At 44.5% G+C, this 21,129-nt stretch overlaps 2 protein-coding genes across 9 annotated transcripts in view; both read left to right on the top strand.

The window, feature by feature from the left end:
* Nav1 (neuron navigator 1) overlaps positions 1-11,430 on the top strand; it is a 251,080-nt gene extending 239,650 nt beyond the window's left edge. For all 6 annotated transcript variants that reach the window (XM_013346729.2, XM_026779757.1, XM_026779756.1 and 3 more), the window contains 3 exons: positions 350-468; positions 2,108-2,305; positions 4,802-11,430. In XM_013346729.2, coding sequence (XP_013202183.2) covers positions 350-468; positions 2,108-2,305; positions 4,802-4,897 — 413 coding nt within the window. In that variant the 3' untranslated portion in view covers positions 4,898-11,430. The remainder of the gene's footprint in view (positions 1-349; positions 469-2,107; positions 2,306-4,801) is intronic.
* Positions 11,431-13,828: 2,398 nt separating this feature from the next.
* Ipo9 (importin 9) overlaps positions 13,829-21,129 on the top strand; it is a 42,250-nt gene continuing 34,949 nt past the window's right edge. For 2 of the 3 annotated variants that reach the window (XM_005348398.3, XM_013346762.2), the window contains exon 1: positions 13,829-14,024. In XM_005348398.3, the coding sequence (XP_005348455.1) occupies positions 13,862-14,024 (163 nt within the window). In that variant the 5' untranslated portion in view covers positions 13,829-13,861. Of the gene's footprint in view, positions 14,025-18,867; positions 18,974-21,129 lie in introns of those variants that run through there. The other variant, XM_026779760.1, reaches the window with a different exon arrangement.

The following is a 21,129-nucleotide window of genomic DNA, read 5'->3' as shown; positions in this document are numbered from 1 at the left end:
AATGTGCCGAGGGTATAGCTCAATGGTAGAACACTTACTTAACATGTGCAAGGCCCTAGGTTAAAAACTAAAGCTATCCTCCCCCTCATCGCTCCTCAGAGTTGGTTAGTAAAGGAAAAGAAGGCGTGCAGGAGGGAACTGAGCTGCTTGCCTTTCCTCCTTGCCTCACTTCAGCCTTGTAAACATTATTGGTTAGGCAGACAGCTGTCACCCACTACTCTTGACCACCTTCCGATTCCCTCTAAGCTTTGGCTGTTACCCCTCTGTGCCCTGCACTAAGGAGTAAAGGAAGCAGGGCAGGGAAATTCAAGGTTCTCAGGCTTCTTCATGGCCACATTGTTTTCCCTAGGCCCTTGCTTCTTTCTGTCCTGCCCCATTGGCATTGAGGACTTCCGGACCTGGTTCATTGACCTGTGGAACAATTCCATCATTCCCTATCTACAGGAAGGAGCCAAGGATGGGATCAAGGTGAGCCTCGCTCTCTGACTTTACTCGGGATTCTCATTGCTGTCTAACTGTAACTTGTTACCCATCGATGAACCTTTCGCCAGCTTTCCTTTCCTGGTTTCCCCAGTCACTGACAACCACCATGCTCCTTAAATGTCTGTGAGATCAATTTTTAGACACCATATAGGGCTGTGAGCAGATGATACTTACCCTTCTCCTTGCGGCTTACTCCCATGCTGTTGCAAATGGCAAGATTCCAGTTCTTTTGTGGCTGAATCATCTTCCACTGTGTATGCAGAGCAGCTTTTCTTTATCCCATCATCACGTGGGTAATTTCTATCACTCGGCTACATCACTGCTGCACTAACATGGGAGTAAAGATGCCCTTCAAAATAGTGGCCTCATTTCTTCTGAATATATTCCTAGTAGAAAGATTGGCGGGTCATATAGTAGTTCTACTTTAATTTTGAGGAATCTTCATACTGTTTTTCATCATGGGCCTATTAGTTTATGTTCCCACAAACAGTCTGCAAGGGTTCTTCTACTGTCTCCACATTTGTTATCTATAGTCTTTTAGGGAATTACCATTCTTACTAGGGTAAACTCAACCAATTTTGGTTTTGATTAGCATTTTCACAATGATAGATAGATAGATAGATAGATAGATAGATAGATAGATAGTAGATAGATAGATAGATAGATAGATAGATAGATAGATAGATAGATAGAAGATAGATAGATAGTAGATAGATAGATAGATAGATAGATAGATAGATAGATAGATAGATAGATAGATAGATAGATAATAGGCAGGCAGGCGGCAGGCAGGCAGCAGGCAGGCAGATAGTTAATCTAGGCCGTGATATGTCACATGTCATAACTCTAGCACTTGGATAAGTGGATAAGGTGGGAGTGTCACAAATTTGAGGCCAATCTGTACTATATCATGAAACTTTTTAATTAATTAAAAACAAATTTTAAGGTTTAACTGGGCATGTGGCCCATGACTGTAATCTCAGGAAGCTGTGGAAGGGCTGCTGAGTTTAAGGCCAGCCTGAACTACATAGCAAGCATCAGGACAGCCAGATCCAAATAATAAGACTGTTTTAAAATAAAATTAGCTAGGCACTGTGGTAGCACATGCCTTTAATCCCAGCACTTGCAATTGGGAGGCAGAGATGAGTAATCTCTGTGAGTTCAAGGCCAGCCTGGTCTACACAAGAAGTTCCAGCTATCAAGAGCTATATAGTGAAGCCCTGTCTCCAAACAAACTTTTTTTTTTTTGTCAAGACAGGGTTTCTCTGTGTAGCCCTGGCTGTCCTGGAACTCACTTTGTAGACCAGGCTGGCCTCGAATTCCCTGAGATCCACCTGCCTCTGCCACCTGAGTTCTGGAGTTAAAGGCACATGTGCCACCACACCCAGCCTCTAAACAAACTTTTAAGACAATATGCTAAATTATCCTCAATTATTCTAGCAGTTTATATCAACTTATTTTCTTTCATGAGAAGTTCAGCTACATAGATCCAAACTTTATGTCTTTGTGCTTGAGGGAGTATGTATTTCCAGGGACCGTGCTTCTTGTGAAACATAGACAAGACAACGTAAGTAAACCTCTGATCTGTTCTTGTCCTTTTATTGAGCACGCTTTTCTTCTCCAGGTTCACGGACAGAAAGCTGCTTGGGAAGACCCAGTGGAATGGGTCCGGGACACTCTGCCCTGGCCGTCTGCCCAACAAGACCAATCAAAGCTATACCACTTGCCCCCACCCTCCGTGGGTCCTCACACCCTTGCCTCACCTCCAGAGGATAGGACAGTCAAAGACAGTACCCCAAGCTCCCTGGACTCAGACCCTCTGGTGAGTAAAAGTCATTATTTTATTTTTTTTTTTTAATTTTATTTTATTTTATTTTTTTGGTTTTTCGAGACAGGGTTTCTCTGTGGCTTTGGAGCCTGTCCTGGAACTAGCTCTTGTAGACCAGGCTGGTCTCGAACTCACAGAGATCCGCCTGCCTCTGCCTCTCGAGTGCTGGGATTAAAGGCGTGCGCCACCACCGCCCGGCAAAAGTCATTTTTTTAAAAAAAGCCACAGAGTAGTCTAGAACTGAATTCTTACACTCTTCGTGTATATTCTGATGGGCCTTAGGCATTGAAGAGTTTCAGCAAAGCCAGGACCAAAATGAGGCCAGTGAAGAACTCTGAGCACCAGGATCTTGGCCTGCATCCTGGCTGAAGCTAAATATACAGCCCAGAAAATGTATTCTAGTAAAGACCCAAGTTTCAGGCAGTCTGTGTAAGAATATACACCAAAGAGAGGCTGGAGAGGTGGCTCAGCAGTTACAAGCACTTGCTGCTCTTCCAGAACATCTGAATTCAGTTTTCAGCACCCACATCTAAGCTTAGGACTCCAGTTCCAAGGGGATATGACACAGCTGACCTGTACAGGCACTGCATTCATGTGGACACACCTACATGCAGATACACACACACATAATTAAAAACAATAAAAATTAACCCAGCACTTGGGAGGCAGAGGCAACTGATCTCTATGAGTTCCAGGACAGCCCGGTTACACACAGAGAAACCCTGTCTTGAGAAATCTAAATAAATAAAAATTTAAAATGTAAAAACTATCATCAACTAAAGAAATAGTGTAATAGGTTATACTCCCAGTATAGGCTAGTTGTTCTTCCTACTTCTGCCTCTCCTCTAATATTATTCTGAGACTTCTTCACTAAGTGTATTCTGTAAGATGTAAACTAGGAGAAAATATTTACATGGATATAGCCAAAAAATTAGTATCTTATATAAATCAAGTTAAAAGAAGCTTCCAGGACTGGCAAAATGGCTCAGCAGGTAAAAGAATTTGTCCCCGAAGCTGACAGCCAGTTTCAGGCGAGAATGACTCCCAGAAGTTGTGCACTGACTTCCACACGCATGCCATGGCACAGCACAGCTGCATTCACCTGTGGATCGCTCTCTCTCTCTCTTTTTTACATTTATTTATTTATTTATTTATTTATTTATTTATTTATTTATTATGTATACAATATTCTGTCTCTGTGTATGCCTGCAGGCCAGAGGAGGGCACCAGACCCCATTACAGATGGTTGTGAGCCACCATGTGGTTGCTGGGAATTGAACCCAGGACCTTTGGAAGAGCAAGCAATGCTCTTAACATCTGAGCCATCTCTCCAGCCCCTCGCTCTCTTTTTTTTCTCTCTCTCACACACACACACACTAGTAAATAAGAAATAAGCAAAAATAAGTTATATGAAAAATATAAGCTTCTAAACAAAAGGATGAGCAAGAGATATGAAGAGGCATTTGACTAGAGGAAATACAAGTGACCAATAAAAACATAAGATCTTAACCTATCTGATAATGAGGAAATGCAAATTAAATCAAGGAGCTGCTCTTTTACTTTGGCAATAGACAGAGGAGAGGATCTGAAGCTCACACATTCATAGTGTGCTATGAGGGTATTCATTACCCAAACCATGTTAGAAGATGATCTAGGAGAATGGAATGAATTTAACACACAGATCATTTGATCTTGCCTTTGTACCTTTCCAGTAGAAAATAATTCCACTTGAGTCATAATATATTTTTATTTAAATTTTGACTTTATTGAAAACAGCTGTTCTCTATATCAAGACACTTTGTTTGTTTGTTTGTTTGTTTGTTTGATGCGGGGTTTCTCTGTGTAGCCCTGGCTGTCCTGGAACATGTTTTATAGACCAAACTGGCCTCTTGAATGCTGGGATTAAAGGCGTGAGCCACTATAGCCCAACATCAAGACACTTTTTAACTAACTAATTGGAAAACTAATTAATAATATAGACAGAAGAAAAGATTGGTAGCAGTGTGAACCAGGCTCACTTAGCTGAAGCTTGAGGTGTAAAACAGAAAAGGAGTGCACTGAGGTGGTAGATTTGACACAGAGTGGCACAGAGTCGAGCTGGTGGGTGTCTACTGCTAGGGATCTAAGAGTCCAGAGCTGACACAGCTCTCCTGTTACTCCAGTATAAGCTGGTATGTATGGATCTGTCATTCCCTGGGGTGCATCTTGACACAGGGGAAGCATTGTTCTTTGGTGTCCTCCACAGCCATGACCCATGACCACTTGTATAGGAAAGGTGTCCCAGGTGATTGTTTATGTCACTCCTATTGCCACTTCTTCATGAATCACCTCTAAACTCTGTTCTTTGTCAACACCACGGATCAGACTCACGATACAGGGTTTGTAGGGTTGGTTGGTTGGTTGGTTGGTCAGTTGGTTTGGTTTTGGTTTCCTGGTAGGCAAGACCTAGCTTCCCTTCTCATGGTCACCCATCGCTTTGCCTCTTTGTAGATGGCCATGCTGCTGAAACTTCAAGAAGCTGCCAACTATATTGAGTCACCAGACCGAGAGACTATCCTGGACCCCAGCCTGCAGGCAACACTCTGAGGGTCTAGCAGTCACTGTCACCATGGACAGCAGAAGGCTGGCTTCAGCTTCATTAGCTCTCCTCTCCCCTCTTCTTTCAGAGCTCTGGCTTACCAGCCTTCCCAGGACAGGAGGGAAGATGAGGGCAAGAGGAGGGATGGGTTCTTGGTGCTGAACCTTTGGGAACTTCCTAGTAGGGACTGGAGGGGTGGAGTTTGGGCACTTGGGCCCCTAAATGCATTTACTGGCCTCCTCTCGTGACTATGGAGAAGAGATGATTCTGGGTCTTTTCTTCAGTTTTTGTTTCCCCTACAAACTCCTGGGCTTTCTGGGGAGGGATTCGAAGACATCACAAAAGCCGTGCAGCAGTTCCTACCAGTTCTCATGAACACCTCTGAGACAGTCACAGACGGGGAAGTCTAAGGGAGGCAGGAAACTCCATGGATTTTCTTGCAAACCCTTCCCAATTTTATCATCACTGCCAACAACCTTTCCCCAGAGATCTGGCCAGAGCCCAGAAAAAGAAGCATGTGGTTTAACAAAAAAAGAAAAAAAGAAAAAAAGAAAAAAAATTGTGTAAATCAACCTGTAAGAGGTAAAAAGGTGATGGAAGAGATGAAGCTGGAAAGAGGGGACCCAGTTGCCAAGATGGAAAGAGAGCTGCCAGATCTCTGGATGACAAGAGGGGACACTGACAAGATGGCTTCCAATCTAAGATGTCACCAAACCACGGAAGTAACATCACAGCCTTCAGAGAGACTATGAGCTGCCTTTCTGCCCTCTAATTGAACATGCATGAAAGTCAATAAACCCAACTTTTTTAATTTTTAATTTTTAAATTTTATTTCTATTTTTTTCCTCCCATCTGCCTATTTATTTGCCCTCTTTCCCTAATTTTCTCACATGTCAATGAGATACTTGGGTTTCCTTCCAGGGAATAGTTTTGCTTTCCAAGTAGGTTTTCTTTGGAGACTTGAATTCCGTACTGTTGGTGTAAGTTATACGCCTGCCATGCCACTATCTCTGGCATCCTTGGGGCTTATATGCGACAAGAAACATTGGCTCAGAATGGTAGGAGAAAACCCAGTTTCTCTGACTTTCCTTTTGAGAAAGCACATGTTCTACCTGGAAGCTCCGCTGCCATCCTCTGGCGTGATCTACCCTGAGCTTCATCGTGGACTGGAGGAAAACCACAATACTGGAAACACCCGCCTGTCTTAGGGCCTGTTTGGCCACCCGCTGCACTATTTGGATGGTAGCCACTTTGCCTGACTGAATGACAATTCCCTCGCTAGCCCTTACTATTTGTTTTTACAGTTGAATAGTCACTTATAAGAAACTGAACAACCATGTGAACTGCTTCAGGTCAGAATAGAAGGCTCAAGGAGTTGTCCTCGGTGGCCAGTATTGACTGGCCTTCCAAAGAGATCCACCACTTGCACAAGTTGCCCTCTTCGTATTTCTGCAGCCCACGTTCCTTCATTTGACAAGCACTTACGAGTACTTAGCTGTAAACCAGTCACTATGTTTAAAAAATGACAAGATTTGGTCCTTAAGTTCATAGTCTAGAGGGGAATGTTAATCTCCATTAAGTACACCCTCCCCCAATATGGACCTTGAAAATCATCTGAGAAATACAGGTGAATCCCAAGAAGTTAAAAGAAGCCTTTGATTAGATGTCCAATATGTGGTAGGCAGAAAATCGGGAATCCATTTTGATGGAGCCTGAAGAAGTATGGAATCTTGCTTGTCTAGGGTGGGAAACTACTTCGGTCATTTCTGGAAACCAGATGGAACCAGATTCCAGGCTGAGCTGCCTTACGGGCTAAAGTCAGCACTCTGCAGTTCAAGAATAGATACGACAAGCCTGGACTTAAGAGTTTGCTCTTCAGAGTCCTAAGTAGCACAAGACTTACCAGGATCTATACCAAGATTCTATAGGCAAACTAACCTGGGCCATTGTTCCACCCAACCGAGGAATCACATGACTCTTAACAGTATATTTTCATTTAGGTCTTCAAGATGGTCTGGCTTGTTCCTTTTCCCCCTCGTCCCCCGCAAAAGCTTCTATATTTACCTGGTAGCCCCAGGGATGACAGGGTCCTCTATTCTGGAGACTATTATTGCTATTGCTGCTAATTCCATGAGCTGTGAAGCTCCCCAACCAACTCAGCTGCAAAATAAGCAATTCTGTAGTGGGAAAAGGCGGTTTGTCCAAGGATGGTGCTGAAATCATTGCCTTAAGGTCTCTGCTGTGCAGAATGAGAAGGCCCCAGAGCTGGGTGTTCTAACTCGGAAGGAAGAGGAGACTGGAAAGGCCTCCTTTGGACATAGGTCTCTTCTGGACCCTATCCGAAGCTCCAGTGCCATGGAAAGGCTCCGACTTCCGCTGACATCCTGATGCTTGAGCCCTTCACTCTCTTCTCTGGTGCTGCCCAGCCAGTGCCTTCTGAAATGGATGTTACTGGCTACTTAAGAAGAAGGAAAGTGGGAAATGCCTTCTTCTGCTTCAACTGCCTCAGACTGCAGAGGGATTGTCTCTGTGTAACCATGGATACCATCGTGAATTTTCTTTGGGTCTGCAGCAAGTTGACTCTGGAGGCCTCTCATGCTATAACTTCTTTTCTATTCCTGGGATCCACCACCACCTTCTCTCATTTGACTGCTGCATTTAGTTCAGGCCTCAAATAGCTGTCCTCCAGGAAGTGTGTTCCCATCTAGCGAAGTGCTCTTGAAGCCTCTGCTTTCCTTCTGAAGACTGGGACCCTGTTTACAGTTGCACATCTGGGCCCCTCACAGTACCATCTCAAAAAGGGACCGTGGTTCTGTGGCAGTTGCGGAAGGTTGAGCCTCCTCATGGTGCTAATGACCCCTTGGGGTGCTCATCCGGACTTCTAAGAAGCAAAAAGCCTGAGCACCCCCTCACTGCCCAGGAATTCACGGCAAAGAGCAAATCCACAGCGTTCTTTCCAGCCTACACGCTTGCTTCTTGGTTGAGACCAGTGGCACTCCTCAGAAAGGAAGATCTGGGTCCCACAGCTAGACTCTCCATCTCCAGGCACCTTCAGAAGAATCCAACCTTTCTAGTTCTGAATTTGTGCTATTCCCTTCCCCTTCTGACTCCCAATTCCATCCCTCACCAAAGTTGGCTAGTGAAGAACATCAACCTTTGGAGGATCTCAGCTCTGGGAAAGAGGCTAACTAGAATCCCTCGAATTTTGGGATGAAGACCAATAAGTTGTGTTCAATGTGTTCGTTTCTCAGTCCCTGCCTAGGCACTGAAATAAAGTACTAGGTATTAGAGGCTGCTATGGGACCTGATGTCTGTGTATCTCTGTGTTCTATCTTCTGGGGCTTTGTGGAACATTATTATTTTTGATACCTGCTTTCTGGTAACTCTTTGGTGCTTATTTCTGTCTCTGTAAATCTTTACTCCAGTGTCTTCTGTGTAGTCTAATCACCTGGAAGATAGAGGCTGGCAGGGAAGAAGAATGAGATAAAAGACCATGGTCGACCCTACAAGAAAGCCTTTATTGGTTGGTAACCATTTGGGTCTTGAATTACCAACCTTCTAACTAGTCTGTCCATACTGATGGGCATAAGACAAAGTAATGATTTTCTCCCCCCCCCCTTTTTTTTTGTCTTCTGGCTTTTCTAGTTTGCAAGACTTTAAGTGGACTCGACCTACCCATCCCCTTACTTGTAGCTCTCAAAGTCGAGCCACACTATTCAGAGGGATACCGCCCCCTTCCCGTACTCCGAAGATGAGCTCTGTTTCCTGCCATAGTCCAGGAAAGTAGGGGAAGCAGTGGTAGTTTCCACAACACCTGCCATCATCACCCCAGATGGAACCATTCGCGGCCCCAGCGTGTGCACAGGTCACCCTTGCCTCATCAAATGAGGGTCAGTCTTATAAACCAGGAGACAAAAGACTTCAATGACTTTTTTTTTTAATGACAAAAGGGTTTGGGAGAGGACATTGTGCTAATCACAAGTCTAATACAGGGTTCAGTTAATCTGAAGTAACTCAGACTGTCAGTTGCAGCTCCCTATCACACTTTACCCTTTCTTTCCATAGTCTCGGCATTAGCTAAACTGAAGCTAGTGAGTGGACTCCATGAGCCAAGCCCATGGGAAGAGGAAAAATGGCTGTTGCAACAGGTTGGGTAATAGAGATGGATAAGATGGATGTACCAACAGTTATTGGTAACCCGTTTTTTTCCTTCCAGTATTGAGTATTGAACCTAGGGTCTCTCATAAACTCAGCAAAGTACTCTGTCACTGAGCTATAGCTCCAGCCCTCACTTCTTTAAAAAGATGGTTTCATTAAAGTTGTCCATAACAGCCCCGAATTCACTAAGTATTCCAGGCAAGCTTTGAATTTGATGATACCCCCCCCCCACACACACACACATACATGTACACATTAGCCTCTCAAGTAACTGGCCTCTGTCACTAGGCCCAGCTATAACAAGCTCTGTAAGAACTATGCGTGAGAGTCCCCAACACGCAGGCCATAAGTATTAAACGTGTTCTACATGGCCAAAGCCTGAAGACACTGCTTTCCGTGCCTGGATCAGCCTTACCAATCAGCAGTCCTCAGTTAACCTGCTCAGGGAGAACAGGGCCACCTGGCGTACATGCTCTTGCAGGAGAGACAGAGTAAACCGGAAAGCTATCTAGAAGGAAAGAAAGCAGTTGAACTTTGGAAACCACGGGGAGGGAAAGGCAGTTAAAAATTATACCTGCTTATACTAGTTCATTCCAGTTTAATGTTTTGGCCATTCTCCTTAGTGATTATGTCACAGGGAACATTCTCTGACATGATGTGAGTCCCTGGTCCCTTGGGTCAACCTTTCGTCCCTTAAAGCGGTGGCGCTCGGAGGATGTCTTCAGACCAGCAGGAGCAGCATGTAGGAATGTGTTTAAAGACTAGAATTCCCAGGCTCTAACCCAGGTCTGCCAAGTCAGCTCTAGAGTGGCAGTACCCAGCCATGTTGTAAGGGTGGAGCCAAATCACGGGAGCTCTCACTGTGAGATGGCTGATGTTTGAAGACCCCAATAAGAAGCGTCTACAGTCTAATCCAAATGCTCACATTTCAAAGTCACTTTGCTCTTACTTAGGTTTCTGGGAGCTAGTAGTAAAAATATGTGCTTTGGGGTAGAAGTTAGGGAAGGTCTGCGTCTTTGCAGCCTCTAGCGGAAAACCCCTGGCCTCTGACATTACTGCCTGGCACACTGTGGGGCTCCGGTGGAACAATCATGTCGGAAGTCTCCTCCACGTTGCTGTTCTGATGGATTCTTTTTCTGATAATAGTATAAGAAAAGTAAAATAAAATCTAATTTACATTCCTATGATAAAATGTTCTCCCTTTAAATAGTGAAGAGTACTGCGGAGTCTGAGAGCTCCACCAGCCCTTCCTTCCCCAAGGCAGCCAACAGCTGAGTGCCAGTGTGCCAGAAGGGCCCAGGTCTCTGCTCAGCCCACAGGAGAGAGTTCTACACCGTGAAAATAAAGTATCTAAGTCCTTAGGTTCAACCTTTGCCTCTTCCCATATCAGGACCTAAATACAGAACTACTTAGCAAAGGGAACAAAATAAATCCTCTCTAAAAAAATTTAAAAAAAAATTTCCAGGAAGAGCTTTGTATATTTCCAAACCTATAAACTAGCTGAAATGGCCATGGAAGAGTTGAGGCTGTTTAGAAGCAGTTTTGTTTCAAGTGTGTCAGCCTTCATCCCCTGTGAGAGCACTTTTGTGGTACTAGGTCTCCTGAGCTCAGACTAAAGAAGGATAAAGCCCAAGGAGAGCAAGTGTAAAACAGTTGCACTAAAGTCACCCCCTTGCCATCCAGCCAGCCCCGGTCCCCTCGTCCTGCTTCCCTGCCGTTTCTGAGAAGGAAAATAGGAGAAGCAACTCACACACTGCAGCCAGTTTCTGCTGCTGCTGTGCTCCCTGCCCCCCCCCCCCACTTCCTAACATTCTTTTCTTTATTGCTTTTAACCAAACAAAATTACAGTGAATTCTAGGTCTTGCTAGCTTCCTTTCCTCCCCCTCCCTATCCTGTTTGACACAGCACTGCTCCTGTAAGAGGCTGTGTTCCTCAAATGCATGGCATTCCTCAGGTGGCGGATGGGCAAGAATGGTCACTTTTTAAAACTTACTGAGTACAAAAATCCCAAACCGTGATATGTGTGTGTGTGTGTGTGTGTGTGTTTGTCTTATTTCTGTTCCATTTGACCCTCGCCTATTCCAGTCTGTCCCCTTTTATACCTAATGTAGAAAAGGCAAAATCTGAATCTGGAAAGCAAATTGTTGTATATAGTTGCGGTAACAATCATGAAGAGAGCTGGGCTGTCCCCTCAGTGATTCATTTTAAACAAGAAAATTGGTTGAAAATTAAATCCATGCCTTGGCCAGCTGAAATGGCCTTCCTCCATTGCCACAGAGGCCACCCTTACCTGGGTCCTCTGTCTGTCAGGCATGTCTCCATCTAGCAAAATTCCTCTGTTCTCTGCCATTTGCGTTTCAATAAAGTTATCTCCTGTATTGTCCACTGGTTTTCTAGCTCACTCTCTGCCTGGTCTCTGTGTCTGTTTACCTTACTGCTTGATCTGGAAGGTCACACAACTTGTCATCACCCTAACTCAGAAGCAAAACCCACCTGCCTGTAAGCGTCTGAGCCCAAATGCTGAGCAGGGGTCTTTTGACTTCTTCGTGGGCGTGGGAGAACCCCACCTTGTACACTGTGGACAGTTCCTGCCATAGTGTGATTTCAGTTGCACATAAACACCATGAGCAGAAGCAACTTGGGGTGGGTATTTATCTTACAGGTTAGAGTCAGTCCATGTCAAAGGAAGTCCACGTCAAAGGAAGTCAAGGCAGGACCTCCTTAGGAATGCTGCTTACTGGACAGCTCCCTTGATCTTAAATAACCAAGGCCCACGTGCCTGGGGACTGCACTAACCACAGTGGGCTAGGTCCAACTAGGTCAATAAGCATTAAAGAAATGGTTTACAAACATGGTCACAGGCTAGTCTGATTCAGTGAATTCTTCAGTCGAGTTCTGGTGACTCCTAGGTTTGTGTCAAGCTAACAGCTGAAGCTAATTATGGCAGTTTCCCTCACCAGAAGTCAAGGCTTCCAATTGGCAGGACAGGAAGTCTCTTGACTTTGAGAATGTACCACCCTCTAGACCAGAGGTTCTCAACCTGTGGGTCGTGACCCCTACGGAGCCAAATGCCCCTTTCCTAGGGCTTGCATATCAAATAGTTCATAACATTAACAAAACTACAGTTATGAAATAGTTTTATGGTTGGCGTCACCACAACATGCAGAACTATTAAAGGATCAGAGCATTAGGAAGGTTGAGAACCACTCTTCTAGACACTACCTAATTTGGGGGTTGAACAAACATGAACATACCTCAAAGGACAGCTGTTCTAATGGAGTTTGGGTTCTCCTGGCCACTGTAAGACAGAAAATAAACCTTACCATCCTCGACTATGGAATTGCAGAGTCAAAACGCACTCGTTTTCCCAGAAATAACTGCTCTGTGCTCCAACAGCATACTCATTCCATCCCTTTGGCCACTAGGCGCTTGCCACTCTGTCCTGCATCTTTCATCCCTTGCTCTAATCCCCTCCACTGGCTCTATGGAGTAGTGACTCCATGTTGTGGCCATTTCCTGCAACTTGTCCTTGTTAGCCATATTAAACTACTCTCGTTCTCCCACCCTACCATAATCCCCCTGGGTCTCCAGAAGCACGCTGGGCTAGCTAGATGGCTCTGTGGGTAAAGTGCCTGCCTCGACACCTAATAAACTGAGTTCACTCTTACATAAAGAACTATCCTCGGCCTCTACAGGTGTCCCATGGCATACGCCCATGTATTCGAGCACAGCGTGCACACACACACACAAACCTGACACTATTTTTTTAAATAATGTTTGTACTTGCGGTATTCACTCTCAGTAGTCACACAAAGAATAAGTCTGGTACCATGGGTGATGACACATACCTGTAATAGCACTGGAGGAGGTAGAAGCAGAAAGACCGAGATCAGGGAGTTCAAGGCCAGTACCAACTACATAGAAAGTTTGAGGCCCGTCTGTGCCATGTGTGACCCTGTCTCCAAACAAATTAACAACAAATAGATAATATTTTTAAAAAGCAGTTTATAGCTGCGCAGTGGTGGCACACACCTTTTAATCCCAGCACTCGGGAGACAGAGACAGGAGATCTCAGGAGTTAGAGGCCAGCCTGGTCTGCAGAGTGAGTTCCAGAACAGCCAGGACTACACAAAGAAACCCTGTCTGGGGGGTGGGAGCTAAACAGAGAAACCCTGTCTCGAAAAACGAGGAAAAAAAAACAATCAGTGGGGAGAAATGCTCCTTACATGTAGGTACTCTCCCCTGGATCAGCCACTTTCTCATTTGAGATTGGGCTCATGTAAAATGAAAAACTAAAAACTAAGAAACTAAAATTGGGGACTGCCAATTTCACTTCGGTTTCTCCGCATGCCTCCCAGGTATCTTTGGATCTCTAAAAGTAAAAAGTGAACGGACCCAACTGAATCCATGTTTTTAGTTGGGAGGAGGGGTGTTAGTTTAAAATAGGTGCTATTTCTGCTATTTCCCGAAAGCCTTCTGTATCCATTTCCATCCTTCTTCTGTGCTAACACGTCTTAAATCTGAGCCTAGAATCAGGTATCACGGCCTTTATTCAAGTGCGCCTGATTTTCAGGACTCCAAACCGTTATGGCATTCTGTGTGCACACACATCCCCAAAAGCGTTCCTTGCCGGCAGAAGCTCGGTTCGTTCCGGCCGCAGAAGGCGCTGTCTCCGGAGGCAGCAACCTCTCCCCGCCCCCGCCCGCTCCCGCGTGCTTAGATGCGCAGGCGCGGCTTCGCGGATTGGCCGTACGCGGGAGCCGTCATTCGGTGGCGGGTCCGGCCGCGGGGCTGGCGGGCTGAGGGGAGAAAAGATGGCGGCAGCGGCGGCAGCTGGTACGGCTTCTGGGCTGCCGGGTCCAGTGGCACAGGGCTTGAAGGAGGCGTTGGTGGATACCCTCACCGGGATCCTGTCCCCCGTGCAGGAGGTGCGGGCGGCTGCAGAGGAACAGATTAAGGTGCTGGAGGTGACAGAGGGTGAGTGAGGAGGGATCGTCACGAGGATGGCTCGGACCTGGGCCGGCCGCACACTCGGCTGACCGCAGGGACCTGGGGAGCCTGAGCCAGGGGAGAGGTGGGCACGAGGAGGGGGGTGCTGGGGTGTGCCGCTGATGGCTGAGAAAGTCCTAGAAGAAGGATGGCGCGTCTGAAAAGGAAGAGGGTCTGGGGAGGTGGAGCCTTGGCGGGGATGGGGTGGGTGAAGACTTGAAAAGATAGATAGTGCCTAGCTTCTGCAGAGGACAGAAATGGAGTTCGACGTGGAGCTGTCGCTGTCGCGCTGTCTGGATGATATTTGAGCTCAAGGCAAGGTCCTTTGCCGTTTTCTTCAGCAGCTCGGTAGTAGTGGAATCAGGGAAGAGCGCTAGGGAAGCGTGAGAGGTAAGGCCCAGGAGAAGGCGGCTACCATCAAACAAGTTTCAGCATCAGAGTTTGAAGTCTGGCCCGCTGTCCAGACACCTCACGTTTTCCTAGAAATTTAACTCAATTAGACGTACACTACTTCACTTCCCCGATCATGCTTTCTGCTTGTTTGTTTTTAAGATTCATTGGCAGTTATTAAATGCTGTGCATTTCCATGTCCAGGGACCGATCTTCCTTTGTTTTAAGCTCTTTGTTCTCATCCTCCCATTATGGTCTTTAAAGTGATAGAAAAGAAACTATTAGTTTGACGTTTTCTTTCAATTTCCTGCTTAGTGGGCTTTCATCAGATCATTTTACAAAGAACAGAAAAAAGGTAAACTCTCCTTGGTCTTTTTGTTTGTCTGTTTTTCGAGACAGGGTTTATCCGTGTAACAGCCCTAGGTGTCCTGGAACTAGTTCTTAATAGACCAGTTTGGTCTGGAGCTCACAGAGATCCCCCTGCCTCTGCTTCCTGAGTGATGGGATTAAAGGCGTGCACTACCACCGCCCAGCGACTCTCCTTGGTCTTTATGTAAGAAATATCCTATCAGAATTTCAGTGGGACTCCAGATCCCTGGATTCTCAAGTTCAAGAGAATATTTTAACAGCTCCTTAAACTTAGGCCTCTTCAGAAATATGGGAGATTGTTCCTATATTTGACCAACCACCCTTAAAGCCTTGAGTTGATGCTCTTACAGGACTTATTTTTATTGAAAAGAAATGGATGGAGGCGGGGAGTCACCCTTAAATTTAGTTTTATATTCTCTTATAGTACGGTCCTGGGACAATTGGGAGATCTAATAGGTTAAGGACTATTTGGAAAAAGCCAGTTGTAGTTTTATAACATACCAGATTCTCCCAGATGTGGGTGGGAGAGCGCTGTAGGGAAACAATGCATAACTTGACCTGAAGGAGTCTCTAACTTTCTAGGTAAGATTGTTTGTTCCATGGGACATGTCTGTAAGACTAAATGACTTGCTGTTTTTGCCAGAAAGGTGTGCGCCTTTCTTGGCAGCCTACTGATGGGCTCTACTCTTGCACATCAAGTGCAGGGGTCTCTAACTTTTGGAGGGTGGGGGAAAAAGGCACAGCTCAGTTATTACCTCTTGACTTTACATCTCATGTCCCTGCCTCCCTTGATATAAAGAAGGAAAGCTGATAGACAGAAACCTTAACATATTTAACTTGCTACTTGCATTCAGTTGCTTGTCTGATGCAAACTGATCTTTAACTAAACTTTCCATGAATGATACCCAGTGTTGGGCTACCCCAAATGTATGTCTGATACGTTGCTATGAAAAGTGGGCTTATGCTTAAACTACAATAGCACTTTCCTTGCCCTGATTTCTTCATGTCTAGCCAGGTGCAATGGTCTTCAGGCAAAATCAGTTACAAACTTGAGATTGTTGTGAAGTTCTTGTCTTCCACTTTTGTCCTTTTGTGGACTCTTGAAATCAAAAGTACAGGATTTCGACCTAGTGCACTGATGAAGAAATAAATGAACTCTGCCTCAACTCTCCCTCCTGGCCCCATAGCGTATTGGTGATGTGCTGTGTGGCACGAGGACGAGAGGCAGGGCAAAGCTTTGATGCGGTAACAGGAATGGCGACCTGGTAGTAAGTAAGGCATATGGACTCAAGTATAGAATGTGGTTATAGGTTAGATCAAGCCTGGAGTTGAATATACTATGTTGGACTCTTCAGTGGCTTTAAAATAGTCTTGTCCCCTTCTGTACCTATTTTTAGCTAGAGAATGCAGTTCATTCCTTAAGTATTTTTTCTATGAGTGGCCTTTAACATCATCTTCCCGTTGGGTCCAGAGTATCTGCAGTCTTTCATTCTGGTTGACTCTTAGAAACTTTGTGAAAGTAGCTAACAACTTCTCTAGCAATGGCCCTTCTTTATGTGAGATGATAGCACCTGGTCCCCCAGGAGGAATTCACAAACTACTTAGCCTTAGGTTGTCAGGACATTGTTCCTTTTAGGAAAAAGATCCTGCAGATTAAGATGAGGGACCTATCCCACAAATGAGTGGAGAAACGATTTTGCGCTCTTGGAATTGCTTTTTGACCTAGTTTCTTTTGGTTTTTCAAGACAGAGTTTCTCAGTAGCTATGGAGCCAGTCCTGGAACTCAACTCCGTAGACCAGGCTGGCCTCAGACTCACAGAGATCCGCCTGCCTTTGCCTCCTGAGTGCTGGGATTAAAGGCGTGCGCCACCGTCACCACCACCCGGCTTGACCTAGTTTTATTCCAAAAGAAAGAACTTTGATTTCTCGTCGTTTAAAACAGCTTCCTTAAAAACTTGAAGTTAACGAGAAATCTGGGAGTTGGTGTCTATTATTTTGGGGTTTTGGTAATCTCTTCTGTTTCTGTAAACGCAGGGTCAAGTAACTACCCTATCTAGTCCCTCTGTCCCTTCCAATAGCCATACTGTAAGCCGTTTGCTATGGTCTCACATGGGACACTAACCCACATGGTCTATAAGATTAAGTGACTTGTTATTTTTGCAAGAAAGGTGTGTGCCTTTCTTGATTGCCAGATGAATTCTACTCTTGAACACCAAGTGCAAGGATCTCTAACTTGTGGGGGAAAGCACAGATCAATTAATACCTCTTAAAGGAAAGGGCAAGAAAGGGAGACATGTTTTGGCCAAATTGTATCATAAATAGGATTTTTCCCTCCGATGTTGGGGATTGAACTTGGAGCCTTGTGTATGTTAGTCAAGTATTCTGCTATCTAGCTACAGCCTCGGCCCTATAGATGGGACTCAAATAAGCACTTCTTTTAAGAAATGGGTTTTCTGCTAGGCAGTGGTGGCACACACCTTTAATCCCAGCTCTCAGGAGGCAGAGACAGGCGGATCTCTGAGTTCCAGAACAGCCATGACAAATTGTAGTAGTATCAAAGAGTTCCACAATAGCCTGAAATGGAGTATAACAAAGGTTTATTTTATTTATTTGGGGATAAACTCATGGTAAGGGTAGCAATCTGCCATCCTCTATGTGCTCTGGGAACTAGGAACCAAATTCAGCAGAAAAGGGGGCTGCACTTGCTTTTCATCTGCACCAAGGTGGGCCAGTGGCTTAAAAGCTATTGACGGAAGGAGTTCCCACAACAGGCTGTTACATAGAGAAACCCAGGGAGGGGAGAGGAAAGAAAGGAAGAAAGAAATGGGATTTCTAGAGCAAAAATTACATCCAGATTATTCTTTTTGTCTTCCAGCTTGTATTTTCTGAGAAATAACACAATCAATTACCATATTATCCAGAACGAACACATAGAAGCCAAAGTGTATGTCAGAGATCCTTCTGATTTCTCTTTTATTAGCCTAGTGTCCTAGAAGGATTTTCTTGAGCTCCTGCACTTGCCCTTTTCCCTAATTACTTTGATCTAGGGACGCCCTGAAAACTTTACATACTTAAAGCCTCATTACCATACACAGAGGAAGACTTGGTGTAGTTAACCACTTCATCAGGCATGGTCGCTGTCCTGAGCTGAGTGGGGCAGAACTGGGCAGTCTGGAATTCCCGCGTAGTATGACATTCAGCAGATAATTGTCCCCTTTCGTTTTTCTTCAGAGGATTGAGCTTTTGAGTTTGACTAGCAGAGTTTGTAAAATTTTAATTCTACCCACATAGGGTAAAAGTAAAAAGATTTTTTATTTATTAGCATATTCCTGTAATTCTGTGTCATTGGTAGAGAGGGAGTATCAAGCATTCAGTAACGTGGGCATTAGACAAGAGAAGTAGGTTACCTAAAGTCTTTTACCCCAGAATCTTAATCTTCTGTCAACTTCATTTTTTTAAATTCGATTTATGGTAAAACCACTTTTAGAATGTTACCTCTTTGTTTCTGGTATATTAATACTTTACTTCTTGTATCTCAAAATGGATTTTTTTCCTTTTTCTTTTATTTTTCTACTTTTCTTTAAGAAGAGCATCCGAAGTATTGGAATGAGAACATGTACAGTCCTAAGTTCTGTAGCCTGAATAGCTGAGATTTTTTTAAAATAACTAGGTTTAGACCTAGTCTTTTTCATCTTGTTATTTATTTTTATCTATTAGAAATGAATATATCCCCTCATCCTCACCCCCAGCGTTTGCCCTTGACTTGGTATTTTGTCTTTTTTCTTTGCTTAGGGCCAGTGCATGCTGACTAGGCAAGCATTCTACCACTGAGCTGTATTCCCAGTCCAGTCTTCTACCTTGCTCCCAACAGAATACATAATTTCTTCCCCTCTCCCACTATTGCGTTGACCAGAGGGTATGGATACTTCCTTCCATCAGCTTTCCTGGCATTCCGATGCTGCTCGGTTGTGTATGATGATTTTCCCATCTTAGAGGCCTAGAGAGATGATCCTGCTAGCTGGAGATGCTTTCTGGTTCTCATGGGCACTTTTCTGGCTTTCTTACAGTGTAGCATAAGCACTGTCCACCTGCGAAGGGCGGCCCACAAGGATCCAGACGCACTCCTGGGCATGTGGCGGGCACTGAACCGAGCGGAAGGCGGCCACGCTCGGAAAAAGGCCAGTGGTAGAGTTTTCTTTTCCCTTTAAGCTATGGTTTTGTGGTGCTTACCCACCCCATGACAGATAGGGGACTTCTAGAGTGCTGCTTAAAACTTTCCTACAGATAGTCTCCCTTCACAGTCCCCTAACGCTGGCTATCTAGACACTGGCAATCTTAGGTCTCTCTAGTAGACCCTTAAGAACAGCGATAATGCAGTTCTTCATTTATCCTTTGTCCTCCCTGCCCTCTTTTACATTTTCCCTAAATTAAGCCAAAGTTTACATAGGTAATTGTTGCCAAACAGGGTAAGAGAAAGGAGAGCAAAGATCACCAGAAAGGGGGAAGAAACATCCAAAAGAGTAGAAAATGAATTTAATGTGGAACATGAGACTAAAAAGTGAGAGAAAGCAAAGGATGTCTTAGGATGGCCAGGGATGTCAGTTTGGAGTGGAGGCACCCAATAAGGTCAGGTGAAAGAAATCTAGATTAAGCGAATAAAGCTGTCCCCATTTAACCTTAGAAAGCTGTGCTAAGGGAATTGTTTCCTGACAGAACGACTCTGGGAAGCTCGCTTCACATAGCCCTCATAGAAGCATTCTTCTTTGGTTCAGTGTCTTAAATTGAATCTTAATTTAATCTGAATTAGCCTCTTCTAAATCCAGTCTGTGTGTTTCTTGTATTCTCTCTGCTTTCAATATCCCCAACTAAGCTATTTAGCTCTTCTTTGTGTTTTCCAAAGTTATGTTAAGGCACATATCTGTAAAACAAGGAATCTCCAAAGGGCTGTGTCCACACATAAAAAGAAGTGTTATTTGTTTTTTAACAGATATATTTAGTTGTGTTTTCTTTTTAAAGGTATTGTATAGTTTCTCTCAGTAAAAGTCTTCAAATTCATATCAGATGGGGTTGTGTGCCCTCTGACAGAAGTCAGCAGTGTAAAGAAGCAACTGTGTTGATCGTATTTAAGCCCAGGCCGTGAACGTCAGCAGGTGTGTTTGTTCTTTTTGCTACACTCTCAAGAATAATGTTTTGCCTTGTGGAGATACTTTTTTAAAAGCAAAAAAGGTTTTCACCGGGCGATGGTAGTGCATACCTTTAATACAAGCACTTGGGAGGCAGAGGCAGGAGAATCTCTGTGAGTTCGAGACCAGCCTGAACTTCAGAGCAAGTTCCAGGACAGGCTCCAAAGCTACAGAGAAACCCTGCCTTGAAAAGGCAATAAATAAATAAGTTTTTTTCCTTTGCATTACCTTTATAGAAGACTTCATTATTAATACCATACTTCCCATTGCCATTGGTGGATTCTTCATCAACTTTCATGGAAATTAAAGTTTTCAGTATGATACAAGGCTATACAGTTTAGGCAGAACTTTCCTTTCTTATATCCCACTGTAGCAATGCAATGCAAATTAGTTTTTTGTCTTTAAAATTTCAAGGTTAATAGTTTTGAAACTCTGGGAACTTGTAGAGAAGAGAATATATTCTATCCATTCTATTTTAAATCTTGTCTTAATAAACCAGGTTAATCTTCAGGTTGTCTTTCCCAATAGACTTTTAAATGGGCATTCATATAAGTTGAACTCTCAACTTTCTCTCTTGGGTGAAATCAGTAAATAAACTTTTATAGAAAATTCATCTGAAAGTACTTGTAGGTGGAGACTCCTGGTCGACTCATAGATCTCTGTTCTCACCACCCTTAGACACCAGCCACTGAGTGGAGTGTGAGGTGTGTGTTTGATAGGCACAGTTACTTCAGGACTGTGACAGAGAAGCTCCCAGCTTTGTGATCGTCACTAGAGTGCTACCTCCTCCTGGCACAGATGCAAAAAGAAAAAAAAAACCAAAACACCTTTCATGGAAGCTTTTCTCTCTGAGTAGCCTTTCGGTGTCCAGTTGATGACGCGGGGCCCATGTGCAGTTTTTCTGAGTGCTGTGATGCCCTGCTGTCTGGTGCCCGTGTGAACTGCTGAGAGAGATGTGGATTCTTTCCCTTCTCTGAGCTGTATCAGTGCTCTCACTGAAAGATAATCATTCAAATTTATTTAAAGCTTATTGCTTCAATTCACATTTCAAAACCTTCTCAAAGGCCGGGCGGTGGTGGCACACGCCTTTAATCCCAGCACTCGGGAGGCAGAGGCAGGCAGATTTCTGTGAGTTCGAGACCAGCCTGGTC

Source organism: Microtus ochrogaster, chromosome 6 (genome assembly GCF_000317375.1).
Source record: "Microtus ochrogaster isolate Prairie Vole_2 chromosome 6, MicOch1.0, whole genome shotgun sequence".
In the NCBI taxonomy this organism is placed as follows: Eukaryota; Metazoa; Chordata; class Mammalia; order Rodentia; family Cricetidae; genus Microtus; species Microtus ochrogaster.
The sequence above is the reverse complement of the archived record's forward strand: the minus strand, read 5'-3'. Positions and strand labels throughout refer to the sequence as shown.